Here is a 27,907-nt window from a genome sequence, read left to right on the forward strand (position 1 = left end):
CTATTGTTTCGAGTATGAGATTTTTTGGGGCAGTGTTTTGGCCAAATTTTCTTCATATTTCGTGGCCCTCACATGAGCCCATTTTGTGTTATTCAGCCAGTGTTGCCACAGTGGTGTGATGTAATTCAATCTAGATTATGTTTGGTTTTATTTAAATTTGACGTAGCGGTAGGGTTCTCGAAGCTAGATAACACTTTGTCAACAGCACAGTGTGCAATGTACCTTCATGTTTTCTTCAGCTGACACTCAAAATGATGACTGGATTTCCAGCTTCAACACGCAAATCGCTCTCCTTCCTGCATTGTTATTTTTTTTATTAGTCCAACGGTGGCATGGCGCATGCATGACATCACTCCCCATAAAAATGGTTTCACCCCTTTTCCAGTAACTGACTGACCTAACCAAGTAATCAACAAACTAATTTCAAACCAAATGTCAACATACGCAGGGTACCGATTTGAACATCTTAAGATGGCCGCCCCCTGGGATAGATAAAAACATTCATCAGCACGCCCGCTTATCCTCACAAGGGCCAGTTGAGTCGCCTTCCACATATCTTATTCTGTCGCTATTCTTCATAAAGTTACCTAATGGACATTGATAGGATACGAAGATTCTTCATCAAAACAAGATCCTGTTTCTAATGGCTGCCTCCAAACACTCGACACTCTTTTCAGATGCCGCTCAGCTCATCCCTGCCAGGCCCACCATGACCTTTTCCATGATGAACCACGCGGGGCTGAAGTTCTGACATATCGTTCCGTCTCGGGAGGGTTGGCCGAAGATGCGCCGCAGCCAAGAACGCATGACGGAGTTTGGGCGGGGGGGGGGGGTTTAGAAAGGCCACTGTAGATTTTCAGAACATTTAACAAGAGCCGCTGTGTTGGCTTGGGCTCGTGAATCATCTCCTTTCACCCTGATTGCGCACCTTTATTTTCTTTAATGTTTTCTTAGCTGGAAGGAAGAGAAACATTTTTTTTCCTCCATCAATTTCTGTCTCTCACTGAGCTGCGAAGGGCTGCAAGTGTTTGCACACATAGGGAATGTTTTTTCGCTCAAGGTCGGAAAGACCTTCGCCAACAATTTTCACTTAGAACGCGTTCAAAATTTGTTGGCTGAAAGAAAAACAGTTTGAAAGCATCAAAATTGTTTGGGAATGTTTGGCGAACGTCACTGCTGTTGTTTACAACTGCTTGCTAGCCTTCGCAGCTCAATGAGATTCGTGCTCAAGGCTCCCTTCGATGATACGTAGCCTGCAGAACATTTTGTAACCAAGGTAAACCCGAAACTAAAAGAATATCAAACGACTCACGTTGTCACGACGGCAAACGGGTCAGCGTTGAGGCGGGTCAAAATGGACTCTTTCCAAAGATGAGTCAATCTTGCATCTCGTTAGCTGTCTTACTCGTGTAAAATGAGGTTGAAAAGTTGTGTGTTGTCACAGACTTTCTTTCTTCTGTGTATTTATTTTCACTCGCTCGTTCATTTTTGGAGAGCCCGCTTCTTGGAACTTTCTGTCTGTCTCTTGCCTTGAATTGTCAGACTGGGTGAAGTGATTTCCGAAGAGTGTTTTTCCACACCTGCAGTTGATCAGCAATCAGCTCAGGTGTTGAAGACGAGTCAGCTTTACAAATTCTTCCCTGTTGGACAAATGTGAAAAGTTAAAACAATGACAAAGTGAAAATATAAATAAAGCTACTCACCCTTTGACGACGGACGGAAAGCTCAAAGAGAGTCGACTTCTTTTGCCCCTTCTATTCGTTTTCGGAATCGCTTATCCTTACTTGGACTGAGGAGCCAGGACGGAGACTTGAAAAGAAATCAATTTTTGGTTGAATTCCGAATTTGATGACACCATGAACTTGCTATTATGTCGGGGAATCATTCGTCCTTGAAACTCCAGCAAAAACCTAGAGTTGACTTGATCAAAGCAAAGTGAAAACAACATCAGGGCAGCTCTTCAGAACACCCCCCCCACCTATAAATAAAATAGACACTGGGTGGCCCGGTAGTCCAGTGGTTAGCACGTCGGCTTCACAGTGCAGAGGTGCCGGGTTCGATTCCAGCTCCGGCCTCCCTGTGTGGAGTTTGCATGTTCTCCCTGGGCCTGCGTGGGTTTTCTCCGGGTGCTCCGGTTTCCTCCCACATTCCAAAAACATGCGTGGCAGGCCGATTGAACACTCTAAATTGTCCCTAGGTGTGAGTGTGAGCGTGGATGGTTGTCCGTCTCTGTGTGCCCTGTGATTGGCTGGCAACCGATTCAGGGTGTCCCCCGCCTACTGCCCGAAAACGGCTGGGATAGGCTCCAGCACCCCCCGCGACCCCAGTGAGGATCAAGCGGTACGGAAGATGAATGAATGAATGAAAAATAGACACTTTGGTTCTTGGGATTTTTTTTTCCCCGTCAGGTACTGTTTGAGAGAACCCCCCCAAAATATATAAGAATATATTTTAAATATATATATATGTATATACTGTATTAAAAATATAAACATTATATATATATTTTTTATACACCGGTACTGTATATATATATATATATATATATATATATATATATATTTTTTTTTTTTTTACAAATTAACAAGAAATTGAAGAAAACAAGGTGGCACCCCCCCCCCCCCCGTGACTGTACATTCACGATTGCAAAAACACCCCCATCTTTTTCAGGAAAATTTAGCACCCCCTGATAAGGCTATTAATTTGGTGGAAGAATAATAATAAATATTCCGTAATGTGCGGGGACTGCCTGAGGATCCCTGAGGCGATCTGACGCCAAAACTGCGGACTCTTTAAAATGTTATGAAATGCTTTATTGTCATCATCTTTGGACTCTGCTGGAGCTGACTTGAAGTCCCAGCGATGTCAGCAGACATGAATAATCCGCTTACATTTCAAGCCAAGCGCTGCTCAACTTGTCATGGGTTTCTTTTGTTGCTGTCGAGTCGTCTCTGCCAAGTGCATGACAGAACACACAGGACTTTTCTCGCTTACCGTCTTTTCTTCTTTGGATTGTTTTTTTTTTTTGCTGCTGCTGCTGTTTGCAGTGCACCAATTTGTCGGAAATCTAATGAGTTCAAATAGGAGGCAGGTTTGCTGTAATTCAGCAAGACGACAGGCGTCGGGAATGAGGCTCTCTCATAATGCTCGATATAATATACATACTATATATTACAATTAGGAATATTTGCATGTTAAAAAAAGGGAGCCTTCTGCACACCTCCGCAGACTTTCACTGACCTTGCTGAAACTATTGCGGAATATTGGGGAGAATTAAAAACATTCCCATCCTTCATTTTTTTTTCAACACCTGGGCATAAATCTAGCAAACAGAAGCAGACCAAAGGGATCTCACGACATGAAATTAACATTTATTACCTCTTTTTGAAACCGATAACGTTCACTCTTATAGTAAGATTCTGTTACGAAGAAGTCATCCTACCCATGTAGTAGCCACACTAACGCTAGCTCAGCTCCACAGCTGTTCGTGGGAATTTTAGTAAAGTCGTGGCTACATTCACATCTTGCTAGCAGCATTTTTATATTTGATAGAAAACTGCGACCATAATAATAAACATTACTAATACATTCCTGCCATTGGATCTCATTAGTTTGTATGAGGTCAGTGCTGACAAGACAGGAAATGGGGACACCGGCTGAATTGAAACTGCCATTTTCTCTGGAAGTAGAAAAAGAAGAAAGAAAAAAAAGTCATAATGGAAATGCTAAACCTGGGCAGACACCCTGACAAGTTGGACTATCATCTCACTGATGGCCTTCGCTTGGAGAAGCCATCCCAGAGGCTCTATATTCATTACCAATAGTTCGCTCTCATTTTGAATGTGGCGTACATCTATTACTTCTGTGATTGCATGCAAATCTATGACAAACCGGGGCCCGCATTAAGAAGCAAATGAACACTAGGAGAGAAGAAGATTCCCCCCCAAAACTGTTGCGCCGAGCACATTTTTAATCACTTGTCAAATAGAAAGTATCACATCACCCAAACTTTGTGAGTGTAATGTCATCAAGCCTTCAGCTTTCTTGAAATCCGCAGAGAGGGGGAAAAAGAAATATAAATAACCGACGCGAGATAAAGTTGCCAAACACGACGTGTCTGCCGCTAATGGCTGACCGAGACGCTGACGTCTAACGCAATTGAACCGTCAATCAAAATTTCAAAAGGAGAAAAATTCTAAATAGCAGTCCGAATCTAATTTCAAGTGGCTCTTTTTTGATTTTGTGATTAATATGTTTCGTTGTAATATGATGAAATGCATGAAGACAAACTACCCATTTGGTCAGTGTCCTGTTGTGTGAAGGCAGTGGACCCGGAAGCAGGGTGGACTGAACCAGAATGTATTCGCAAAAAACAAAACAAAACAAAAACAAAACACTTGCACACTGGAAAACGAAATCTGGAAAGCGGCACAAGTCCTACGGCTGTCACCTGTTCCTATTCCTGTGCTGCATGTCCTGCGGCCGCCACCCATCTTCTTTTAGGCGCCGCACGTCCTACGGCTGTCACTTGTTCCTGTTCCTGTGCTACACATCCAAGCGGCCGCCACCCATCCTCTTTAGGTGCCGCACGTCCTACGGCTGTCACCTGTTCCTGTTCCTGTGCTACACATCCAAGCGGCCGCCACCCATCCTCTTTAGGTGCCGCACGTCCTACGGCTGTCCCCTGTTCCTATTCCTGTGCTGCATGTCCTGCGGCCGCCACCCATCTTCTTTTAGGCGCCGCACGTCCTACGGCTGTCACTTGTTCCTGTTCCTGTGCTACACATCCAAGCGGCCGCCACCCATCCTCTTTAGGCGCCGCACGTCCTACGGCTGTCACTTGTTCCTGTTCCTGTGCTACACATCCAAGCGGCCGCCACCCATCCTCTTTAGGTGCCGCACGTCCTACGGCTGTCACCTGTTCCTGTTCCTGCGGCCACTACTGGGTGTTTTAGGTCCTGGGGGTTGTTACTTTTAATTTTGATCTTTTCATGACTTTGTTCCCCTGCAAGTGTTTTTTGCTAATACATTTTGTTCAGTACACCCTGCTTTTCCTACCTCCCTGCGTTTTGGGTCCACTACCATTACGCACACTTGTTTTCTTGTTTTGACATTGGGCAGGAACAAATCCCCCCCACCCCCACAAAAAAAGATGGGTTCTTGCTTAAAAAAAAAAAGATCTTCAAGACTCTTAAAATCAGAGGAAATATAATGTGAATTGTTTTGGACTATCAATTGTGTTCCAAACAAAATCCCCAATAGTCTGGAAAAAAAATCTTGCGGGTTCTTGCTTGGACATAAGACTTCTCTTGGAATGAAGAAGTGTTGAAAAGTGCAGGTGACAGGTATCGATCTGAACTTTGACAACAGATTCCTTATTCATCTTGTGTAAGATGCTCAAAATCAATTGTGTTCTTGCTTTGACATTGGACAATAAACCCAGCGAGTATGGGGGTGAAATCAGATGGGTTATCGCTTTGACAATATCTCCGGAGACTCTGAAAAGAAAACATGGACTGATTTAGACTACCAATTGGTTTCTGAACAAAAGGAGTCAAAAGACAATCCGAAAATCATTTGGGGTCTTGCTTTGGTGTAGCAGTTCATTTCGAACGTTCGAGAGACGACTACGTCTTCAGTCTGGTATGGTTAAAAATCAATATTGTGCAGAACCATGGCAGCCTGAAAAGAAGTCAGAAAATAAGCAGCGTTCTCGCTTTTTTGGAGAAGTTCGTAAAAGTTGATGATCAGCCCAAAAACTTTCTCCGGTTAAAGAGCAAGTTTTCGTTTCAACTTTGACATCAAATAGCCTGCTCGTCTTTCCTCAGGTATCAAAATCAATAGTGTTCTTGCTTTGACAGTAGCCAATTAGCCCAAAGATCAGTTAGACAGCTCAGGGAACATGTATTGATTTCGACTGGCCCACCTCAGCCAACTTGTGTCAAGAGATTCAAAATCGGCGGACAGATCTCGCGATAGAAACATACACTCGACTATTGAGTCAGGCCGGTCAACAGTAAAGATTTATTTTTTTAATTTTTTTTTGTGTTGCTTTCATTGTTGCCACTTGGACAGAACTGATCATGTTTTTTTGCTTTGGGTGTATTCCCAGCGCGTTCGAAAGCAATCGGAGCCAATGAATATTAAAATGGTGGCATTCGCATTGGCGTGAGGCGCTAACGCGACAGAGGCCTTGAAGAATTAATGCACCTTGCCCGCTAATTTATTCATGTGATTTACAAGCGAGGAGCGGCTACACTTGGTTTGATTTTTTAAAAAGTTTCTTTAGATAATCAGCAGCCATATGTTCCCCAATTTGGTTCTACTCACGACGGTACTGCCCATCGTCAGACAAAAGTGACCATTTTCCATTAACCAATCAATGGAATGCTGGGTGTGTAGCTCCGCCCATATGGGGGTACTGTAGTCCATTGTGGTTCCATTGTTTTGGTACCCCATACAGCTTACCCAAACTGAACTTGGTGAATACGATTTTAGGGCTTTCGAGGATAATACTATATTTCAATCTTTATGTGACACATTCAATTCCAAAATACATTTTTTTTGTGTGTTTTACTTTTCCTGTACATACCATCGAGTTTTTGTATGAGAACCCTGTTTTCAGCAGTTTGCATGAAGATGTTGTTGGTTATTTGCATTCAAGCACATCGAGAACTTTTTTACGGGTGTGTACGTGACACATTCAATCCTGTGGCTTGGCTCGTGACAGTTCCAGCGGATGCCGTCTGTTTTGTTCCATAAATATTCCAAGGGATTTTCTTTTTTACGTAAATGCAAACAACTTCCTGGTTTGACAATCAGGTCTCTGGATGAGTTCATTTTTGTCGAGCAGCTTCCAATAAATTTTAAGAGGTTTCAAGTCAAAGTATTCATACTTGCCCAAGTAGAAGTTTCAGTTCAATCCCACTTGAAGTCCCGTCCAACTGTTTCAAAGAATTTGATGTTGAAGGGTCTATAAAACTCCTGCAGCTGCTCAATAACCTCCTGCTCTATTTGTACGTGAGTTCTGCCCTTGGACTTCCCCAAGCAGCGAGGCTGCCCGCTGCTCTCCGGCTTCTTCAGACACGGGAAACCCTTGGTCCTGTTGAAGTAAAAGTGCTTGTCTGAGATGATCCTCTTGAGTCCCAGGAAGTCCTGAACGCGACCCATCTCGCCCGCCGGGTCCGTGATGAGGCGTTCGCCGCTCACAAAGTGCATCTGTGAGAGGTGGAAATAGCGCAGCCAGTTCTCCAGGTGTAGAATGTACATGCCGATGCGGATGGCGTTCCACGAGGTATCCACAACGCCCATGCTCCTATTCTTAAAGGCTAGATCTTCAAAGGTGGGGATGTCGGGCTTCTTTGATAGAGTCTGCGTGTAGTCCGAGATGGCCCGGGTGACTGGGTTGCGCACCACCACGATCAGTTTGGTCTGATGGGACATGCTGGAGATGCGACGGGGTGCCTCCCTTGTGACAAAGTAGCTAGGGGTCTTCTCCAGCGTGATCTGACTGTCCAGTGTTCGTGGCATGAGACCCCTTGAGGGGAAGAACAGAACAAAACAAGTTGTTCATAGAAGTTAGATTAGGTACTGTAGTTGACTGGCAAACAGTCCAGGGTATACAGAAAAACATTTTGGCATTCGGGAATTTTGTTTTTGGGCCTACCATGATTCATGGAAAAAAAACCTTACATGAATAGTTCTGATGTAAAAAGGATAAAATCTCACGCTACAACGAATTAGCAGTCTCATTTTTACAATTTTGCCATCATTGTCCTTCGCGCAGTTTTTCTCCATCACCTGAACGTCTGCATACTGGTTGACTCTTTGTTCTGTCAAAAATCAGAGCACAAAACTCTCTACTGAGAGTATCCTTGCTCTCAGCTCATCCATCCATCGAGACCAGAGGTTAGCTAGCAACAATGTTCCTGTCGCTCTAGCCTTCAGTTTAGCATGTAGCCTGCTCTTGCGCGTCTCTGTCTCGGTTACGTTAGTTGATGGATACTTCATCCACTCAATGACTCATAACAAGTTCATCAAAAGATATGAAAAGTGGTTGATTGGTGAAGTGGGTCATCTTGAAATTTCTCCTGAAAGCCAAAATAGCCCAAACTTTTTGTAAGTGGTACACAGTACATATATGATGACAAATATTGGAAGTTACAAGTGACAACTGAACATCAAGTAGTAGACACTGTAAAAGTATTAGCTCAGCTTCTCACACCAAAAAGCGTCGTTTTTATTTTTTTTGCAATTTCTCACAGGTCTGTGCTTTAGTGTTTGGATGATTAAAGATGACATTTCTTCATGATGAGTGTAAGCACGGTTCGATTAAAAGGTAACCTTTCAAACTCCAGCCATAGGTTACCTCTAAAGTCTCACCGCTATCGATCCGTTTTGCTTTATTCATCCCGAGTCGTCGTGGGCCCCCGGAGCATTGGGGGCCGGAGAGCAAACAATTAATCTTTCCCAAGAACTCCGCCTTTTTTCCCCAGCAAATGGCAACTCATGAGCATTTTTCACAGGATTTGTGCGGACGCTTGTGGTGATGATTGCAACAGGGGCGTGGAAGGTGTCTGCTGCAGGCTGTCAAAGCACACACAAAAAGGGCTGACGGTGTGAAAGTTCACAGATGGAGCGTCTTTAAATAGTACCAACACTGACAGGTTACTTAGAAACACACCGACTACCGTATTGCACTGCGCTGTCTGCATTCCTTTGCTTTGTACTGTGGCAAATTAGGTGCATCACAGCAGCTGTATTCAAACGAAAGAAGTAGGCACCAAGGCAATTTGGACGGACTGCGTGTGGGACATTATTTTCATTGTTTTATTGTGTGTAGTGTAGCTAGCCAGCCTGCTAGCTAGATAGCTAGCTAGCTAGACAGCTAGGTAGATAGCAAGCTAGCTAGATGGATAGCTAGCTAGCTAGATAGATAGATAGATGCCACCTAACCATTGCAATTGGTCCATACACCGTTGATTTCTAAAGTACTGCAACTGATTAACTGACTGACTAATCCACCAAACAACTAATTAACTAACTGAATAACTGATTGTCAGAGAGATGAACCAACCACTCGAGCCATTGACCAACTCACAAAAAACAGGCCAACCAACTAACTGACTGACAGACAGACAGACAGAATCAGCAATAAATTAACTCAAACATACAAACTTCTCATCTGTAACTAAGAAGGTGGATAATAAATAACAATCAAAAAAAGTTTTCGTTAGTTCCCTTAGTGACTCTTGTGAAAATGTCCAATCAAATCTGCATCAAAAACAAATGTTTTGTCCTCTATCTAACCATCTGCATTGATGCGCAAACTGACTGAATGACTGACACACAATGAACCAAAGTGACTACCCATCTTTCAAACTCCCCAACCTGCTTACCTGCTTCACGCTACTGTGAAGGAATTAAAATTAAAGCTGAACCAAACCGCACGGGTACTGAGAAGAAGAATCATTGATTTTGTAAAAAGTCTTACATCTTTATTTTCTGTTACACACTCACACAGAATTGCACACACACGCACACACACACTAAGTTGACGGTGAATTAAAGTTTAAGTCAAGATGCATTAGGAGTCTTGGCGGTGACATTTTAATGACTTAAAGAAAATGAACCCGAGTGAGGCGAGGACAATGCGTTCGATACTGTTAACGCAGAGACTTTGCCGCATGCTCTAAAATGCTTGAACGGTCCTGTAATTGCTTACTGTGTACTCAACTGCTTGACAATTTTAATTAGTGGTTAAATTGTTAATGAGATATACAATTATACATCCAGCGTTTTAAATAATGAGTTTCCAATGAGTGAGCCAATAGACGGTACGGTTGTTAATAGTGGCATTATTATTTAATAATGCATTATCTATTCAATATGTGCATTGCATTTAACGAGCCATGGACAATCTGTTCGAAAAGACTGCGTGTTTATTTTACACCACACCGGACACCGCATATCAGTGCAGAGTACCTAATGATGTCTTGTGAGTGTGAATCCGCACTTTAGTGCAACGAGGACCTCTTTGACCTTGAGACACAATCCGACAGGTTCGGTCCTCAGCAAAAGTTGAGAACCATTATTCTCTTCGCTGTCAGAATCTAAATTCAGTGCAGTGTTCCATTTTAGGATACATCGTAGAGAGTCTTAACTGCTTATCCTGTGCAGACGGAGCTGGTGCTCACCTGTGCCAACACAGGCTGAGAGGCACTGGAGCCGGGCGGGGCGGCACATTAAAGACCTGCAATCCTGCATACAGTCACACATTCGCTCCAACAGGAAGTTTCTTGTCCCCAATTAACCCAACTAGATGGTTGTTTTTGGACTGTGGGAAAAAAGACCACCCATACGCAGTAATTCTCTTCCAATGTAGTTTTTAAAAGAGCACTAGCAGCAACGGTAATTTTCGTGGGTGTGCCAATGTAGATCAACCAATCAGATTGGTCATTTTTGGCTCGGCAGAGTTCATTCGGCACAATTATAACAGCTCTGGAGACCTTATGAACTCTGCCTAGCAACAAGTCACACGGTGTGACCAATTAATGACGAGGCTCGATACAGAAATGCTGTCCAATCACTGCTCTCTATTACACCCTTCACAGTGGAAAGGGACCATGACCTGATGGTACAAAGCAATGATATATTTAAAAAATTTCCTCAAAAGTACAATGACATTCAGGTGTACGTCAACTCGTGAAAATACCAATGACTACTTTCCTTTTATAGCCAATTCGTCATGTTTTTGACTGAGTTATACGTCAATTTGTCTTTTTTGAATTCAATACGAGATCGCAAATGCCTCGTTAGCTTCAGTCGGGCACATATTGCCCGTTTAGCCGTTAGCGGCTAAGCACGTCCAGCACTGCTAATAGCAATCAGGACCTTTCTTTGAAGCATGCTCAGGTGTTTCTAATTCTTTCGAATTAGAGGACGGTCAAATTTTGGGTTCAAGAAACATTGCTACAAGTTATATTGGCCAGCGTATTCTGAAGGCCATGGGCAGATTTGATGGCAGCACATAGAGGCTAAAATGCGATTGAATAATAAAATTAAATTAAATTAAAAAAAACAAACCTCCACATCTATAAACTGGACGCAATAAAGAGAAATGCTACAAAATAAAAATAAGGCCGAGTATAACTTCTCTGCGTAGACCAGCGGAGAAGGCACTGCTCACCTCGATCAAGTTTTACCCTCTGTCATGTGTCATGATGTGAAACTCTCAGCGAGAAGGAGCAAACAAAAACACGCGGCCTTCGAGACGTCTCCTCCACAGGTACTTTGGGTCAAGAGCGGAACACAAAGCGCCCGCTGCTCCGTTGCATAATGAGCGCTCACTACTAAAGCGACCTCCGAGAGCACCCGGTCGGCTGCGTCGCTCCGTGATTTATCTTGCTGCTGCAGCGTGATAGGGAACCGAGAGGTCTCGGAGATTTACACTTGCTTCCTTTTGGGACGCGGCTACATCGTTATGGAGGAAGACGACACCCATGTCTTGTAATTCAAAGCGCCGCGGACTCCCTATTAGGCTGTGATGCCGCCGCGGTGTGCATCTCGGCTGGGATAACAAAACGACTCACACCACAATAATGCGGTGACTGTGGTTGTTTGCCTAATTTGGTACACACACACACACGATGTAGACAAAATTATTGAGACAAGCAGAGCTCGGCTCCTTTTCAGAGTGTGTCTGCGGGGATTGCTTCCTTGGACAAATATGAAATTCATATATTTGACCAACCTCTCCAAGATTATTTACAATTGAACAAGCTCACATACAAAACATACATTTAGGATATTGAAAATGTTATGTAAGGGCTGCTAGCTTTGGGCTTGGGCCTATATTAATTATGATTTAATGAAAAAAAAATGGCCTTTGTCGCTTTCTGGACAACAACTATTTGTCGTTGTAATTAAAAATAATGGCACCCATTAAACAATATGCGCCCAAAATCGTGGCTGTCCAGTCTCTTGAGATCTTCAACTAAATAGTCAAATATAGGGCAAGGTCTTATAGGATTGTCATTGCATTAATTTTTGTCGCAGGTGTGTACAGGGAAGGCGCAGATATCACATTCATAATGTAACAATCGGGCAGTCCAAATGGAGTTCTCGCCACACATTAGGAAAGCAACTTGTTGGGGGAAGAGTCGTGCCACATTTGTCGCGAAATGTCCCAAAAAGCGCACACACCGTGAATGGAAAAAAGGTTTAGCTGGAAAGTGGAGAGAAAATGTCCCCATCTTGAGTGATTCTCATAACGTCTCAATTGATGCACCACGTTTAAAAAAAAAAAAAAAAGAGAGAGAGACCAAAAAAAGGCATCTTGCTCTTTTCTCGATATGACAAATCTAACGTCGACAGCTTCTCCATTATTAAAAGTATCCTTCTAAAATTAGAGCTGAAAAGACGTCCGGTCATGAATCAAAATGCAAGACTTTCCGACTGTGGAGGGTTCAGCTCAGATTAAAAGTGCTAAATGTAAGTTCAAAGAAAAAGTAGTTCTGCTACGCTAAAAAAGAAAAAAAATTGCATAAGACAGTTGACCTTGAAAAACGCTTGTTTTTCAACCGGAGGGCCTTGACTTTGGAATAACAAGTCGTCATAGTTTGAAGTGCGGAGGGAAATCACTGACATTTGCTCTCCCTGAGCAATAAGACTGTGAATTGAAGTCATTTTAAGGGCTGTCACATTAACAGCAGGCAGGAAAAACGAATCAGCCGATGTCGTGATGGGGGCTCTGATAGCCTTAACGGCACAGTCAACAACAAATCTTAATGCAACAAACCAAGTCATGCTCATGAGATTCAAAAACAAACACATTTGGTCAAGTTTGAGTTTGAATTCGAGTCGACGACCAAAACCTTCCCAAACAGCCTGACACTCAATTCATACCCTGACTGGTTTTGTCACGAAAGTAATAAATGAACCGTGTGCTACCACCAAATGACACCAAGACGCATTGACATATCATAAAAATTTGACATAAATTTCAAAAGTAAGTTTAGCTCGGAAGAACATCTGGAAATCAACCCTTCAAAATAAAATGGCAGATTTGCTATATCTTTTCGGGCATGGCTTCTTGAGACTTTTTTGTGGGTCTCCTCATAGTAGACATTTCTATCAAATTCCTTGTTGCTCAGTTAAACAGTTTGAATTAAAAAATAATAATTTATAACTGAGCATGCTATTGAACAAAAATGACCGCTTGCACTTAAAATCACCGATTTCCTGTTCTGTTGCGGCATGGCGCCTTGAGACTATGTTTTTGTGGGTCATGAAAGACTTCCAAATTTCATGTTGCTAATCGATACTGTTTTCACAGGTTACATTTTCAAAACCTTCAAGGGGAGATCGGGGGGGTATACTGATCCAAGAACGATCAAACGTCCGTCATCATTTCATTCTTGTTCATCGGAAACCTTGAATTTAAGAAGCGGCAGCAGCAAATTTGGATGCACGGGATCGTGGCAGAGTTTACTGTACAGCCTCCAGCAACGTGGCGGTCAAGGGTATTTCTCGGTGCAGGCGGATTGTGTCTGCTTCACTCGTGCCTTGGATATTTGCCATATAAAAGGACATAGAGACACAGGAGGAAGAGTTCAGGCGGGATTTGATCTTGGCGGACATGTCGGTTCACCAATGGGAGCGTGGCGATTAAAAATAAATCTTTTTTCGGATTTCTGAGTGCTAGGATATCGTATCATCTACCCGCTGCGGGGTTATATACATGTCAGAGCGCATTCAAACACATGAGACTATTTATTGGCGCAGCATGAGAGATGGGAACCACTGAGGAACTCCTGATATGATATGATACTGATCGTGTCACACCAAGGTGATGATGCGATCACTGAGATGCAGGAATAAAAACTGATTCGGCTGTGGGATGAGGAGGGGCGATGAAATAGAATCAAAATGTGATGCCGGTGAGAGCAAGCAACGTTATCACAATTAGAAATGCGTCGGGGGGGTTCTTTGCTAAAGGGATTGATGCGAGTGAAAACATGAGGGACACTAACGAGGACAAAAGAAAGTGAATAACAAAAAAATTAATAAATACAAAGTATGAAACTGAGTTTTCCATATTGTAAACGGAGTGACGTGAATTTTCTTCGGGAATGGTAATTGTTTTTCGGGAATTGTCGTTAACCTCATCGTTACAGAAGTGAGTTCTAATGTGATTGTAATGAATTGTACTGTGTCGGCGCAACCGATTCAGAGGTCAAGAATTATAAAATAAATACATAAATAAATAATTCAGAAGTTGCAGTTGAGAGAAAATCAATGGGTGACATTTTTCGTAATTGATTACGCGAGCCATTCATCAAACTGAGACGCGGTGAGTGTCTGAAATTAAAGTGTCAATTAAAGTGGATTTGAGTAAAGACGACGGCGTCAAACCATGAATGTGCCAAACGATTCATTTTGACTCCTGATGGCTGTCATGATTTTTTTTTCTTTTCCTCCCTGCATAAACATCACTACTCCGGCCTTCAACGCTCGACTTGTTGGGCCGTGGTGCCTTTTCCAGAAGACAGGCTGGAATGCACGCTTACTAACATCAAACATAATGAAACATGATGCCCAGAATGTTTGAGCACCCTCGTTCGTAGTCGGTGCACTCATATTCATCTGATGTCCTTCATTTGGATTTTGATACATGCTCAGCAAGTGACGCCAAAAAAAAAACCCCAAAAAAACTGCAATTATGAAGTGAAGGCTCATGGTTTGATATCACACACGTTCACCACAAACAGAATATATGCCTGTAGGTAGTGTTGTCTACTCTGCTTGTGTGCGTTGCTGCTCCATGTGTAAAGCAGTTTTTTGAAGGTTTATAACTACTGTCAGATCTATGCAAATTTCTACGGCGTTTCTCAACTTACAGTTAGCATTATGCTAGCTGACTTGTCAGACAGAAAATATGATTTGATTGAACGTTTTGGTGTTTAAATATACAACGTTTGACGATTTTTTTTGTATCCATTTTATGTTTGCATTCAAATTTGTTTTAAGCATGTGGGAGGAGTCATCTAAAAGACATGGTCTCTATATTGCAGATTTTCAGGTGGAAGATTTTACAATTCGCTCTTCAATATTCTGTATGTCTGCCGCCAGAATGACTTTACGCTTATCTGTCGTCAGGAAGGTTGAGATTGCCGCGTCCACCCCCACCACCCAACCCCACCGCCCCTTTACACACCACTGCACCCCTGTCTCATTCCAATGTGTTTTTCTGATTTCACGGTTTCCCCAAACGCGGCTTTACCCCCTGGTAGACTCCAACAAAGTCACACTTCCCAAATAGGTCAACTTCAGAAGAGTTCAACAGGAAACTTTGCATTATTGTTCCTGACATGTTTCAACGTTTGCTATGTGTCGATACAAATGTCCAATTTCCCAGTTTTGTTGAACGCAGCTTTAAATGTTTGTTGGAGTACACAAAATGACACTCCAAATGGCATTACTTCTGAGGCGTTACATTTAGAAATCCCACAGTACATAAAAAGTTGACATCACATATTTATTTCCCCACATTAATGGGTTCATCCTGAATGTAAAGTCTAAGCAGCATTCCTCTGTAAGATTCCGATTCCCCACCCAGTGGGCACCTGATGTCAATTGAACATCAACACAGCCGCCTTCATCGTGCATCGTTTAATCAACAAAGTCAGCGTCGGAATACGGCTATTATACGGCTATAATGCTATTTTGCCAGCAATTAGGTAGCTGGCTTTTACTGCTGTGTCGGGTCGACATCAATTGATTGATTTTGATGTCATATGAAGGTTGAATTGACATCAGAAAATTTGCTTGAATGCAGCATTAATGTTTGTGGTTGGAATGCAACAAAAATCCAAATTATGAATGAATGGCCGTTTTACATTCATCATTGGCGGTAAAACGTCAGAAGTCACTGCTTGGGCTTGCCAAAAACAAATTCCCCAGTGGTACTTTTCCAATTTCCCAGTTTTATAAAATGCAGCAACAACTTCAGAGGCGTGTGACTTCCACGGTGGCGTACATAATTAATCTAATGATTATTTCATGTATCTTTCACATCCAACACGATTCCACTGTGCCTTTCTGCTCTGCACACTACATCATTTATAGGCTTGTCTCAGTACTGGTATAGATTTTGTATTATTTATTTTTCGGTTGTATTTTTAATACGAACACAAATTGAAGGTGCACCACAGTTTCGTTGTATTTGCAGCGTACAATGAAGGTAAAGACTTTCCGTTTTAGTCTGGTTGATTCTATTCTACTCCAGTTCGATTCCATTTCTTTTGACGTTCATGATATATACTTAATAAATGTCTCAATTCAATCACACGTACTTCCCCAAATAGAAATGTCGACTTTTAAATGTGACTTGACAAATTTCCCAGGTTTCCCAAAAGCAGCATTTCCGTATGTTGTCGCAAATAGTGCGCATACGTCAGAATTGATGCAAATGAACGGTGTGAATCAAACATGAAGGAAAGAAACGTTCAAGGCTGAAAACTTGACTTTGTTTTGCCCACCTGTACCAGTCGAGTCCTCGGTCGTAGTTGCGGTCGAAAAAATGGGGTTCGGTTCCGAGCGCGCGCACATCTGGATGGATCCGAATGAACTCCAGCACCGCCCTGGTTCCTCCTTTCTTCACTCCCACTATTAAGACGCCAGGGAGTTTTTTATTTCCGTACCTTTGCGCCAAACTTGAGTTTTTCACCCAGCGAGACGGGGGAGAGGGAGGAAGAGGTCCGAAAGCACCGGGAGGGGCTCCGGCTGCGGCGGCGCGGACCCACCGCAGCCGGGCACACTGCTCCGACTGGGCGAGAAGTTTCTTCCCGGCCGCGTTGGGGTTCGGCGGGCATCGGCTCCCCTCATACATCCGACCCGAATTAACGGTTGTGCGGCCAAAGATGATCGTGTAGCACAGGTAGGTACACGACAGCGAGACGGTCAGCATGAAGGCGGACGAGAGGAACCGCTGTGCCATGTCTCCATGAGGGTTCAAGGTTCTGCACGGCGCTCCATTGGACCCGTCCTCCGACAACTCCTTTTCATCATCACCATCCTCCTCCTCCTCCGAAACTGTGGCGCAAACGTGTGGTCTACTGGAGTCGTCTTAAGAAGAATCCCAGAAAAGCTGCACGCTCCAAGTCCACAAAAGTCCACCTTCCTCATCTATCGTGGACCTGGAAGTGGTTCTTCTGGTGATGCTCACCCACCTATGCAGACTTCAACGAACCTCTGACGTCATCACAGGGATGGGTTCATATCTTGCAATATGAACACAAAAGTGCTTCGTGTTGTCACATACTGAGACTAAAGCATTTTGCTGGTGTGATTTGACCAGAGGTGGCAAATGTATCACGATCTATTTAAGTAGAAATATTCGATGCACTGGCAACCCCTCAAAGGGGAAAGTTGTTACTTCTTAGAAAATGTTGGTATCACTTTAAAAACAATTGTTTAAAAAAACATTTGGGGTAAAAACATTGGACCACAGCATTTTAAAAATCCAATTCTTTAGGTTGTTTTTTTTTGAAAGAAAAAAAAGATAAAAGTTGGGTCAAATTGATGGTTGGTCCCTGTTCAGATTTTTTTTGGGGGGGGGGTGCCAACTGTTTTTAGTATCTGTGTTATTTTTCACCACTGCTCTATTTAACTCATCAGTATGGGTAGTTTATGCCCTTCGTTGAATAAAAATCTTGACCCAAAAATAACTCAACATGCTCCCTTTTGGACCCAAAGCTCATTAGCTATTTAGCCCACTTTGGTTTACTTTTAACCCAACACTTTCAAGAGTGATATGCGCAGTTTAAAACATCACGACAACACTGTGCCTGGAATGCAGGAAAATTAAAACCTACTTTAAAAAATGATTGAATTGAAATTTATTGCACCTCAAGTTACAAATATAAAAAAAAAAATCTAATCTGAATAGAACTTTTTTTTTTGGGTGGTGGGGGAGCAGTTCCAAGATTAGCAAATGTACATAAAAGTTAAATACAACTGAAATTTGTTTAACGGATCTGCTCTACTAATCCAGCGCTCAAAGCATGTTTCAGCCTTTCCGAGCATGTCCGTCGGAGTTGGTCAAGCCTAAACTAAAACAAGTCGTCTCAATAATAGAGCAAGCGCAAAACAATTAACAGCCGGGGGGGACTTGGCGAAGCTGAAGAGCAATCATGTGCATATTGATGAGCCAGTGTTGCTTGAGAAGCACTTACAGCCTGTCTTCACACTTCCCTGTCATTTCTCTCTGCATCCAAAGACGCTTTGTTTTGCTCGGATGTAAATCACAAAAACGACGTACTGTACGTCCACTATACACAACCCAACCCCAAATCCATTTCTGCAAAAATATATATATTTTTTAAAACAGTGACATTATACAACTAAATTATGTGTCGCACCGCCAGCTGCGCTTCTCTACTGTTTCATCTGACAGATGATGAGGCTCAAAAATGCGAGTTTACAGTCAAAACGTGTCAACACACATCCGAGTGTTGTCAGGAGAATCGCAGCTGTCGGCTGGCAGCACCCGTTGCTCATTACCCCGCCGTCCCCAAACCAATTTTATTTCACAAAGATCCAGCCTGGAGGAAAATAAACGGCTACGGCAACTCTCAATCGGATACGCACATAGAGACGATCTGACCTAGCTGTCGCGGCATATCGATAATCGGGGGTAATTAGAGCCCGATTTTCTACTTATGGTCCAAGTCAAAAAATGAGTGATAAAAAGATTATCCCGTGGTGTGGAGTGTGTTAAGAATATTTCGTTCTAAAGGCTGAGCGATGTCATTTGCTCCATTTTTTTTCTCTTCTTCATCGGTAGGTGAAGTGAATCCGATGCACAAAGTCATTGTTTTGCTTTTTGTGTTTGTTGACCAAAAAAGGAAAAAAAATGTTTTTCCAGGTTTTGGGCAAAGTGGCTGAATTTCTTAAAGCTTTTATGAGAGAACGGAAAAAGATGTTTTTCTGTTGAAAGGTGTTTGTGTTCTTTTATTTGGTAGATCTGATTGATGTAAATCATCGAACACAATACTCGGTGAAAATGCGGTCAAGTCGTTGCATTCTAGGTTTGCGATCAGCGCAAATGGCTGACGTTGAATGGGTTAGAAGGTCACTGAAAATAATTGCCTATGCAGCTTTTTTTGATGTCCACAATTTGAACCAAAAATGGATTCTTTCTTATGGGGGGGCGCCTTTCAAACAAAAATTGCTTTCAAGGGAAATTGCAATTAAAAAGCGCTCGTGTAACGGGTCATAAGTCATTTTTAAGACTTTTCTTTCTTTAAATGCAGTATTGCGGACATTTATTACGCTCCGCTGAGTCTAAAACTGCCTCATGGAGAAAGCCAATTCATCGAATCGTGACAGAGTTATTTCTCTGTAGCAGAAGGCGATGCAGTCGCCGAGGCCATTATTTAATAAAGAGAGTTTTTCTATCCATCTCCAGCCTTGTGAAGAAAACGGTGGATGATTTAATATGTTCATCTGTGTTCCTTCGGGCCAAACCCCGTTTCCTCACAAGGCTTAAACGAAACACGGCACCCGCTGACTCCAAACGACCAAATGATTTCATTAACGGCGGACTGCGGCTGTCTGACATTTACGTGATGAGAGAAGACGCTAAAGGTAGTCGCTTTGTAAATGAACAACAGCTTGAACGGCGCGCTAAAGTAAATTAACTTTGAGCTAAGTCCCGCGAAGAACACCACGACGGGGCTTTCCTGTAATCACGCGGCTCGTGGGATTAATTTGGAATGAAGCATTTGTATAAGCCGCGGCTTCCGGTTTGTTCCCCTGCATAATCATGTTTGGATTCATTGTGTTGTTATTACTTTATTTTAGAACACACAAAGAGCAAAACCTTCCTGGGTGCCAGAACATTATTTTGTTTAAAAGCAGCCGTGAATGGAAATTGACTTTCCTGAGATTTATGCACAATGGAGACTATTACAGCTACGATATTTTGTCACAGTGCCATTTTAGAAAAAAAAAAAGAGGACTTACAGTACAGTAGAAGGCGACACGCTAGTCAACTGGTTAGCACGTCCACCTCACAGTGCAGAAGGTGCAAGGTTCCATTCCGACTTTGGCCTTCCTTGTTTCACCCGAAGTCAGTTGGGATTTGCTGCAGCATGCCCCGCGATCTTCTTGGGGATAAAGCGGTTGAGATAATGGCTGGATGGACGGTACAGTAAATTCTCTTTGTCGTTCAGCATTTGCAAAGTCACTTCATTATTTTGTCTGTTTTTCTTTTTTAATTTGTTGAAAATTGCGCTAATTCGCAGTGCTATAACAGCTATTACTTTGGCACCATCTTGCTGTTGTTGGGTTTAAACAATTCGGGGGGGTCCCCGTCTGCATTTAAGATTGCCTGTTTTGTATGCGAGGGAACAATACAAGTGAAAGTGAAAATAATTTGGGGGGTTGAACAACCTTCGTAGTCTGCTTGATGCCAGTTTGTACTAGCGTGTGTGTCATTTAGCTTGTTATGCTAGCCATGACTATTGACGAACCTGTGATGATGGTTTCGTTTGTTCTGAATCGTCTAACCACTTCACAAAGTTGTTTATGAAACGTGAGTTCATGATAGTGTACGTTCGGGATGCATGATGCCGATGTTCTGCTGATGATTATTTTTGACAGGCCAGATCAAAGTGAACCACCCGACCGGCGGCCCGCCCGGGCTCCGTCCTAATTACCCTGCAAATAGCGGAAGAAATTAAACGACCAAGTCACTCTTTTGTCTGTTATTTCTGTCTGTGGGCATGCAATTGTGTCGGGTCAGGGTGGAGCTATAGTTGACATCACCACCCTCAGCCACTCATCCGCCATGCTACCTGTGCCACTTACAATAAAAGTAAAACCAACAAAAAGGAGATCCAATAGTGAGACCAAGGAGTTGCTGCGACTTTTTTCCCCCCCTTTCGTCTTCTGTTTTCTTATGAATGCAACAAGTACCAAAAAAATCAAACATCCCCTCAAAGGCCACAGAAACAGCAGGCTACCACGCTACCTCACTGTTAGCTAATTGCCGTTGACATTTAGCCCGGGCTGTTAAAATCAAAAGCACTTCTTTCGCATCGCTTACTTTTGTCTCATCACAATAGGGAGGCAGGGGGGAGGACACATCGGGCAAATAGCATCGCTCGCCGGCATCGCTGAGCATCTCAATGTCTGGCCTAAAAAGAAAAGAAAAAAACGCTGCAATTATCCCGCTGTTTGCCTTGACGGCACTTTCCAAACAGTCCCTTCCTGAGTGAAGGTTAAGGCCCCGCCCCCATCCCAACTCTCCAGGTGAAAGGGGTTCTTTGCTCCAACAGCTCTGGACTACTTAAGCAGCTTTCAAACTCATTAGCAAGCCTTCGGGATGACACCACCTTATCAGGTTAATCCATTGCATGTTTTCATGAGTAGCTGACAGTCTGCAACTAGTTTGGGGGGCGACTCGGGGTGTCGAAAGAAAAGGCTTGTCAGGTTTGGCCATTAACGATAATCGGGATCCTTGAGCAAACCAAAAAAAACATAAAAGTGTAATTTTTTGGGGGGGCATTTCACTCCCAACCATACTGTAGTGACTCCACTTTTTAAAAACTTTGCATCCCGATCAAGGAATGCCGAGCCACGAGGAGCACAGAGACACATTTGTGATAAAGGTTCTTGAATAATTAACGTGCTGAGTATGCGCTTTAGATGCTGTGTTATGATGATGGTTTCCACTCAAGGTTAATTACAAGAGAATGTATCCCTTTATTTACCAGATTATTGTACAAAGAGCGGCTAATAAATGCAAATCCTGCAAGCCACTATATTATTGAAGCATGAGCAAGATTTAAAAAAAAAAAAAAAAATTAGAGGGTGCGCCGATTCCCCCCACCCACATGATCTACATTTAGTCACTGTCACCCGCATCGCTGTAATCCCGCAGGAATGGACCATCAATGGATGTTCTTATCTGGGAGGGGGTTGCTTGGCCGTAGCCATGGCAACACATGGAATACTGTATCTTTTTTTTTTTAAAGATTGTGATCATGCGACGTTCGCCGCTTCTCCCGCAGCCATGGCAACAGCACCGGGCTTGTGATATCGTATTCTGACAAATTGATCGTTGAATTTTCTGTGTATGGACAAAAAGGCTGTATCCGTCCGGGGGGGGGGGGGGGGGGGTGGCTTCAATCATTCATCAGATGGTCTTGAATCAGACCCAGACATTCCACATGAAACACAAAGTCGTCTTTCCGCTTGTTTCTCTTCATGTAAGATAAGCAGACTTATGGTGTATCGAGTATAAAGAAATGAGAAACACTGTCAGCTAAAACTTTTAATCAAGCTAGTGGTGTGCAAGGTGTGAAATGTGTAGCTTCACCACTCGCTCAAACAAGGTTCTAAAACAGACCGGCTCCTTCATCCCACTAAGGAAGCCAGCCGAGCCCGACTTGTCCCTTCGTGTGTGCGAGAGAGACAAATAGACGTTCATACTCCCATGAACCCACCAGAGCCATCATGATGATCGCATTTAATGCCCACCCAGCTCTGAACTACACATTTCGTCCAGTCTGGACGGGTCTCCCGAGATGTTTCACCGGTGCAGGAGAGGAAAAGAATCTCATTGCGAGAACCGATTGCCAGAGAGGCTCCAGCGGGCCTATAAATCATTGTTTAATCAGGAGCGCTCGCCCAAAGTGAGGAACCCCCCGCTCCCCCTCACACGTAGAGCTCGCATTAGCGTCGCCGGCCAGCCACTGTCGATGGCTTGGCCGCCACACTCATCGCTCCTAATGCTTACTCCCACCTTTATGTTGCCATTCCTTTTCCGATTTTAACACCCTGAGCACATTCGCACGGACCGCAATGACTTATGAGGCCTCAGTTTAGCAAGCAAAGGAATGATTCTATGGCCCGGTTTGCCCTATTGTTCCAAACGCCACTTTAGGCAGTGTTTTGCTGGGGGGGGAGGGGTGTTCCTTGAAGTAGATTATCGAAAATGATTTTGGGTGCAAACTTAAAAAAAAAGGGTCGTTTTCCTAACCCACTCATTGAGTTACTGGATTTGGAGCATATTGGCTTAATTTTGACTCTGTAGATTGGGTTGAATAGTTCACTATTGACCTTTTTGGGTTTTCCGTGTATGAAATTACAGTAGGCTCAATCCCGAAAGGATGTGGCGTTTGTGCAAAATTTTATAAAGCATTTCATGGCATTTGACGTTTCTGCTTTGATGAAACGACACAATTCTATTTACTTTAACCCCCTGCCTGCTACAGTCATAAGTAGTTCAGCAAAAAGTTTGGCAGCTATACATGAAATCAAATTTTGTTCCATCACAAACGACAAAAAAAAGGGGACAATTAGCCTTTTAGAATAAAAAAAAAAAAATCTGTTCCTTGGCATTTTTCATTTTTATGCATCACTACCTCCCTACACAATTTGACTAGGCAGACGAGTGAATGCTTTGGCCATCGTTATAAAAGCAGAAGTGATCAAGAGAAGAAAAAAATGCATTGATCTTTTTTAAAGTTTATTTCAAAAGTTATGGCCTTTGATGCTCATGAACCTGATTTAGGGAGAACCAGATGCCTTGGTCCAAGCACAATAGCCGTAGCCTTTCTTGAGGCAAGCAAAATTTTGGGCCTGCTCGTTGCTAGCCATTTTTATCGGCAGGAATTGCGTCCACAAGCACTCAGCTGGGTTGCTGATGCCGCATGGAATGGAGGTACAGCGTACGATCTGCGAGCGACCAAAGACAGGAAATTGATTAACATTGTAGAGAGATGACTGCGATTCTAATTATTACAAATTCAGAGTGAGTCTTCAAAAAGGGCAAGATTTTGTTCTTACCTTGCAATCACAGCCCTTTTCATAGCGCCGCAACAGGCGCTTTTGTCCAGCGCTCACGGAACTCCAAGGCTGAAAGAAATCACACCCGGTGATGCGCAGCAAGCCCTTGGACTCCAGTTTGCCTGTAATGACCGAAGAAAATACAAAAGAACGTGACATGATAAATCTCGACAGCCACAAAACTTGAAGGGAAGGCGCCACTGTGCAAAGTTTGCGCAATAAGATTTTCAATTATAGTCAACCGCCGGCCGATTCGCCAACGCTTCCTTTGGACCTATCCATGCATTACTGTGGTCCTCCTGCCACATTAGTGGCGTAGCAGCTACTTTCGGCCACATTTTGATAGCCAGGAAGAAGGGTTAAAGTAGGCTAGGCTCATTCCAGGGGTAACCATTTTCTACAGAATTGTTACACTCCTTACCCATGAGTAGATACATGGTTCCTTTTTTCAGAGTGACTCCACATGCTACAGAGCTGGACGCAGTGTAGACTGCATCGAAATTCCTTTTCGGGCCCTTGAACATCTGGGGGTCAGGGGGAGGAATTATATTTGCATACATACAGATACGAAAATAAATCTTATGTCTTTTACCTTGGTCTGTTTGATGATGTACTTAATGAGTTTGTCACTGTCAGTCTTCCCTCCCAATACCTTTGCCTTGATGACTGGAAAGTGTTTTTAAATATGAATTACACTTACCAAAAGTTTATACAAGTGGAAAAAATAATTTCAGACACTCAGCACCTCACATAAAGCCATTAACAAAATTATTGCCCGATTAAAAAGACATTCTGAAATTCACAAAAAATGGCAACAGGTAAATTGTCTTCACTATTTAGCCAGGTCAAACTTAGGTTTTTTTGAAAGAATTACATCAACGTTACTGTGCAAACCATTTTGTGACAAAGTACAATAGAAATTCCCCCCTCATTGACGACTGAAGAAGTATAGACTTAACCGCAAACACCAGCTTCTGAACGAAGCAAACTAAATTGTTAGCTTGACAAAGTCAAGTTGGGGTGTCATTAACACTAACAGTCTCTCAAAGTCATCTCACTGCCATTGATTACATTACAATTCGACTCGAAATTTACAACTTACCAACGTCTGCTTGACAAAACACCTCCTGCGGATGTCTCACGAGGCATTTGCAGGCGTCTGCTCCTTCCTGTAGCCGCCACAAGCAAAGCACCAACAAGGGTAGCAAAATGTTCATCACCTTCCAGCCCATTGTTAATTAATCGGGGTAATGAAGTCTAAGAAAGGTAGAAAGAGGTTTTGTTTGTGCAAACAAACAGGAATATTGTTCCGACAAAAACCCCCAAACTATGTTTCTCAACAGCTGTTGACTTGTCCTACTCAGGTTTGAGGGCCTTTTTTATGCGGCAGACTCCGCCCACAATTAATCAATGTCACGTGCGCAAAATGTTTACAATTGACACAATAAATAAATAAATACTCACATAAATGAAAGGGACTATCTATCAGATGGCTTGAATGTCATTTTAAAATTTTTATTTTAATTTATTTTTGGGGGTTTGGGCGGCTGTGTTCAAGGAAAGTAAATTGATGTCCAATCTCATTGCCAGGGTGACACCATCGCGCCCTTAATTGACCATCAGACACAGCTGTTGTCCTGTCAGTGGAGCCCCTCCCTCCGACCAAAAAGGAGGGTTTATAATTAACTTTGAAAAAAAAATCACATGTGAAAAATTATCAGAATGATAAAAGCACAACCATTTTGACTGACACTTTAGTGGTAAAATTTAATATTGCAGTCTGTCTGTTTTTTTGGGGGGGGGAGGGGGGGGTAAGCCTGGCAGTAGGGGGGACCATGAGCAAGATGCTGCCATGTTATTGCAGTAACAGCAGCCTCTCGGAAACTGAGTCGAAGTACAGTGCAGGTATTCGCCAATCGCAAGCTCCCTCTAGTGGTATGTAAAGAAATCACAAGTCTGCACACTCCAGGGTAAAGTGGGAGAACGCATTTGCAATTCATCACTTAATTGTTTTCAGACATTTATTCAGGCACAATTTGTCTCTTTTTATTGCAGTAACATTCACCGTCCTAAAGCGTCCATCCAATTTATCAATAAATCTTGACATTGGGATTTTGCACATTGGTGCTAGTGATGCATATGAGATGCAACGACATCTTAAAATTTTAGAATTGCCAGCATTTAATTTGAAAGCAAGCTTCAACCAAGCATACTAAATGCAGGAATAAAATGTGTTCCATGAAGCAGTTCATTGATTTCATAACATGCTGTAGTTCGTACTGTATATAGAATTAAAAATGAAGGTCTGTGTTTACTTTGTTAGACAGCCCAAACTGCTTTTTGAATATTTGAAGCTGCGTAGGTGTGCGGGGACATTTAATCAGTATGTGTGAACCAACAGTGAGTGAATTAGCATTTTTTTCCCCTTCACATTGACATCCAGTTTGCTCGTGCAATGCACCTTAGCGTCACTTTTAACACATGAACATAACAGCTCGCCTCTCATTTAAATTGGGAGAACTGCCGTGCCGTCTGAAACGTCGAAAGGGGGCTCTTGATGAGTGACTGATAACGTAGTCACATGAAACAGCGCCCTCTGGTGGAGTCTCGACTGCAAATATTTGTGCCTGTCAAATAGCCCAGCTCACACGTCGACGTGACGCAGTGCATTCACGTGAAAGGACAAGTTTGTGCACAATCCAGCTAGTGTTGAATATTTCATTTCATCAATTTTTATTGATGAGTTTCCTTTTTATTCTCAGGTAGGTCGTCCGGATGTTGGCTAACCCCTTCATACCAGGTACAAGTGCCAACAAAGTCCTTGATGCAAGCAAAGTTCTGGGCCTGTTTACCATTGGCCATCTTTGGCAGGTAATCTGTCCACAAGCACTCCGTCGGGACAGTGATGCAGCACGGGAAGGAGAAGCAGGTCTTGATCTGTGGTTGACAACAAAGGACAGATATTTACGATACACGCATTAAAAAAAATTATTAGCAGTTGTATTGCTATACCGTGCAACTGCAGCCCTCGCCATAGTGGTACAACACGTCCCTTTGTTTGTTGCTCAAGGCATCCCACGGTTGATAGAAGTCACATCGGTGCATGTGCAGAGAGGCATTGGAATACGGTCTACCTGTAATGGCAGAGAGAAAACCTCAGAACATCTTTGAAGGACCGATGGTAAAGTGACCTCTGAAGCCTAATAACTTCATAGTTGGAGAAAATTCAAGCTTTTATACCCATGAGGAGATATTCAACACCCTTGGTCAGCGTGACTCCACACGCTGCAGGGTTGGGCCCGGTGTAAATGGCAGTAAAGAGCTTTTCAGCACCCTTGAAGGTCTGGGTTGGGAGCGGGAGAAAAAAAAAGGTTTCATCTGATGTGCTTGAAAGAAGATCTACAAATAAGTCGCTCACCTTGATGAGTTCAATATCATACTTTTTGAGTTTCCCTTCCATGCCAGGTGTCACTCCAACAACCTTTGCTTTGATAACTATAAAGAAAAATTTAAGAAATGCATAAAAAGGGCATTCTGAAGCAAAGATGGCTGCACAAATGGGGTGGGAATAAAATACTGAGAAAAAAAAGCATGTTTATTTCAGGGGGTGCTGGGACAAAATTCATCTGATGACAAAATTCTGTCATGAGAGTACAAATTGAACTATTAAAAAATAATAAAAGGAAAATGATATAAAGTGGAGTCTCCTGCAGCTTACCGACAGCATCCGCTTGGCAATACACCTCTTGCGGATGCATCGGGAAGCAGCTGCAAGCTTGCGCTCCTTCCTTGCAGAGCCCCCACAAGGACAACAGCAGCAGGGGGAGCACAAAGTTCTTGCAGCTCATCGTTGAAGGTTCAGGAAAACAACCACGATGCAGTTCCAGAAGGGTGGCTGTGTTGAGTCACACCGGCAAGTTCACTCTACTTGACTTCTGGGGGACAAGTACCATTTTATAGCAGTAGACTCCGCCCACAATTAAATCAACCTCACCTGCCCACGCTCATGAATGACTGTGTTCACCTGAGACTTTCATCACCAATAAAA

General features: G+C 43.0%; 3 protein-coding genes across 4 annotated transcripts; all 3 read right to left on the reverse strand.

Annotated features, from left to right (window-relative positions):
• Nucleotides 1–231: 231 nt before the first annotated feature.
• Nucleotides 232–27,755, reverse strand: LOC127590144 (metalloproteinase inhibitor 2-like). 2 transcript variants are annotated; one of them, XM_052049594.1, is made up of 6 exons: nucleotides 27,578–27,755; nucleotides 27,278–27,354; nucleotides 27,100–27,202; nucleotides 26,872–26,993; nucleotides 26,680–26,796; nucleotides 232–381 (listed from the first exon to the last, which is right to left on the reverse strand). In XM_052049594.1, exons 1-6 carry the CDS (start codon nucleotides 27,705–27,707, stop codon nucleotides 247–249), a joined length of 684 nt encoding a protein of 227 aa, XP_051905554.1. In that variant the 5' UTR covers nucleotides 27,708–27,755; the 3' UTR covers nucleotides 232–246. The 2 variants fall into 2 exon arrangements, with proteins under 2 accessions (XP_051905554.1, XP_051905555.1); XM_052049595.1 differs by lacking the exon at nucleotides 232–381 and having other exon boundaries at nucleotides 26,578–26,796.
• Nucleotides 6,281–17,293, reverse strand: hs3st2 (heparan sulfate (glucosamine) 3-O-sulfotransferase 2). The gene is made up of 2 exons (XM_052048342.1): nucleotides 16,542–17,293; nucleotides 6,281–7,537 (listed from the first exon to the last, which is right to left on the reverse strand). Exons 1-2 carry the CDS (start codon nucleotides 16,997–16,999, stop codon nucleotides 6,919–6,921), a joined length of 1,077 nt encoding a protein of 358 aa, XP_051904302.1. The 5' UTR covers nucleotides 17,000–17,293; the 3' UTR covers nucleotides 6,281–6,918.
• Nucleotides 23,529–25,230, reverse strand: LOC127590152 (metalloproteinase inhibitor 2-like). The gene is made up of 5 exons (XM_052049603.1): nucleotides 24,962–25,230; nucleotides 24,452–24,525; nucleotides 24,281–24,383; nucleotides 23,860–23,981; nucleotides 23,529–23,748 (listed from the first exon to the last, which is right to left on the reverse strand). Exons 1-5 carry the CDS (start codon nucleotides 25,089–25,091, stop codon nucleotides 23,581–23,583), a joined length of 597 nt encoding a protein of 198 aa, XP_051905563.1. The 5' UTR covers nucleotides 25,092–25,230; the 3' UTR covers nucleotides 23,529–23,580.
• Nucleotides 27,756–27,907: the final 152 nt, after the last annotated feature.

Source organism: Hippocampus zosterae, chromosome 17, assembly GCF_025434085.1.
Source record: "Hippocampus zosterae strain Florida chromosome 17, ASM2543408v3, whole genome shotgun sequence".
In the NCBI taxonomy this organism is placed as follows: Eukaryota; Metazoa; Chordata; class Actinopteri; order Syngnathiformes; family Syngnathidae; genus Hippocampus; species Hippocampus zosterae.

Excerpts from the sequence above, each read along its gene's own strand:
- hs3st2 (XM_052048342.1), bottom strand. The coding sequence starts at position 16,999 with ATGGCACAGCGGTTCCTCTCGTCCGCCTTCATGCTGACCGTCTCGCTG. Across the intron at positions 7,538-16,541 it reads CGAGGACTCGACTGGTACAG|GGGTCTCATGCCACGAACAC; the intron begins GTGGGCAAAACA and ends CTTCCCCTCAAG.
- LOC127590152 (XM_052049603.1), bottom strand. The coding sequence starts at position 25,091 with ATGGGCTGGAAGGTGATGAACATTTTGCTACCCTTGTTGGTGCTTTGC. Across the intron at positions 24,384-24,451 it reads ACATCATCAAACAGACCAAG|ATGTTCAAGGGCCCGAAAAG; the intron begins GTAAAAGACATA and ends CCTGACCCCCAG. Across the intron at positions 23,982-24,280 it reads AACCATGTATCTACTCATGG|GCAAACTGGAGTCCAAGGGC; the intron begins GTAAGGAGTGTA and ends CGGTCATTACAG.
- LOC127590144 (XM_052049594.1), bottom strand. The coding sequence starts at position 27,707 with ATGAGCTGCAAGAACTTTGTGCTCCCCCTGCTGCTGTTGTCCTTGTGG. Across the intron at positions 27,355-27,577 it reads TTGCCAAGCGGATGCTGTCG|TTATCAAAGCAAAGGTTGTT; the intron begins GTAAGCTGCAGG and ends TTTTCTTTATAG. Across the intron at positions 382-26,679 it reads AGAACTTTGCTTGCATCAAG|AAAAGGGGTGAAACCATTTT; the intron begins GACTTTGTTGGC and ends GTCAGTTACTGG.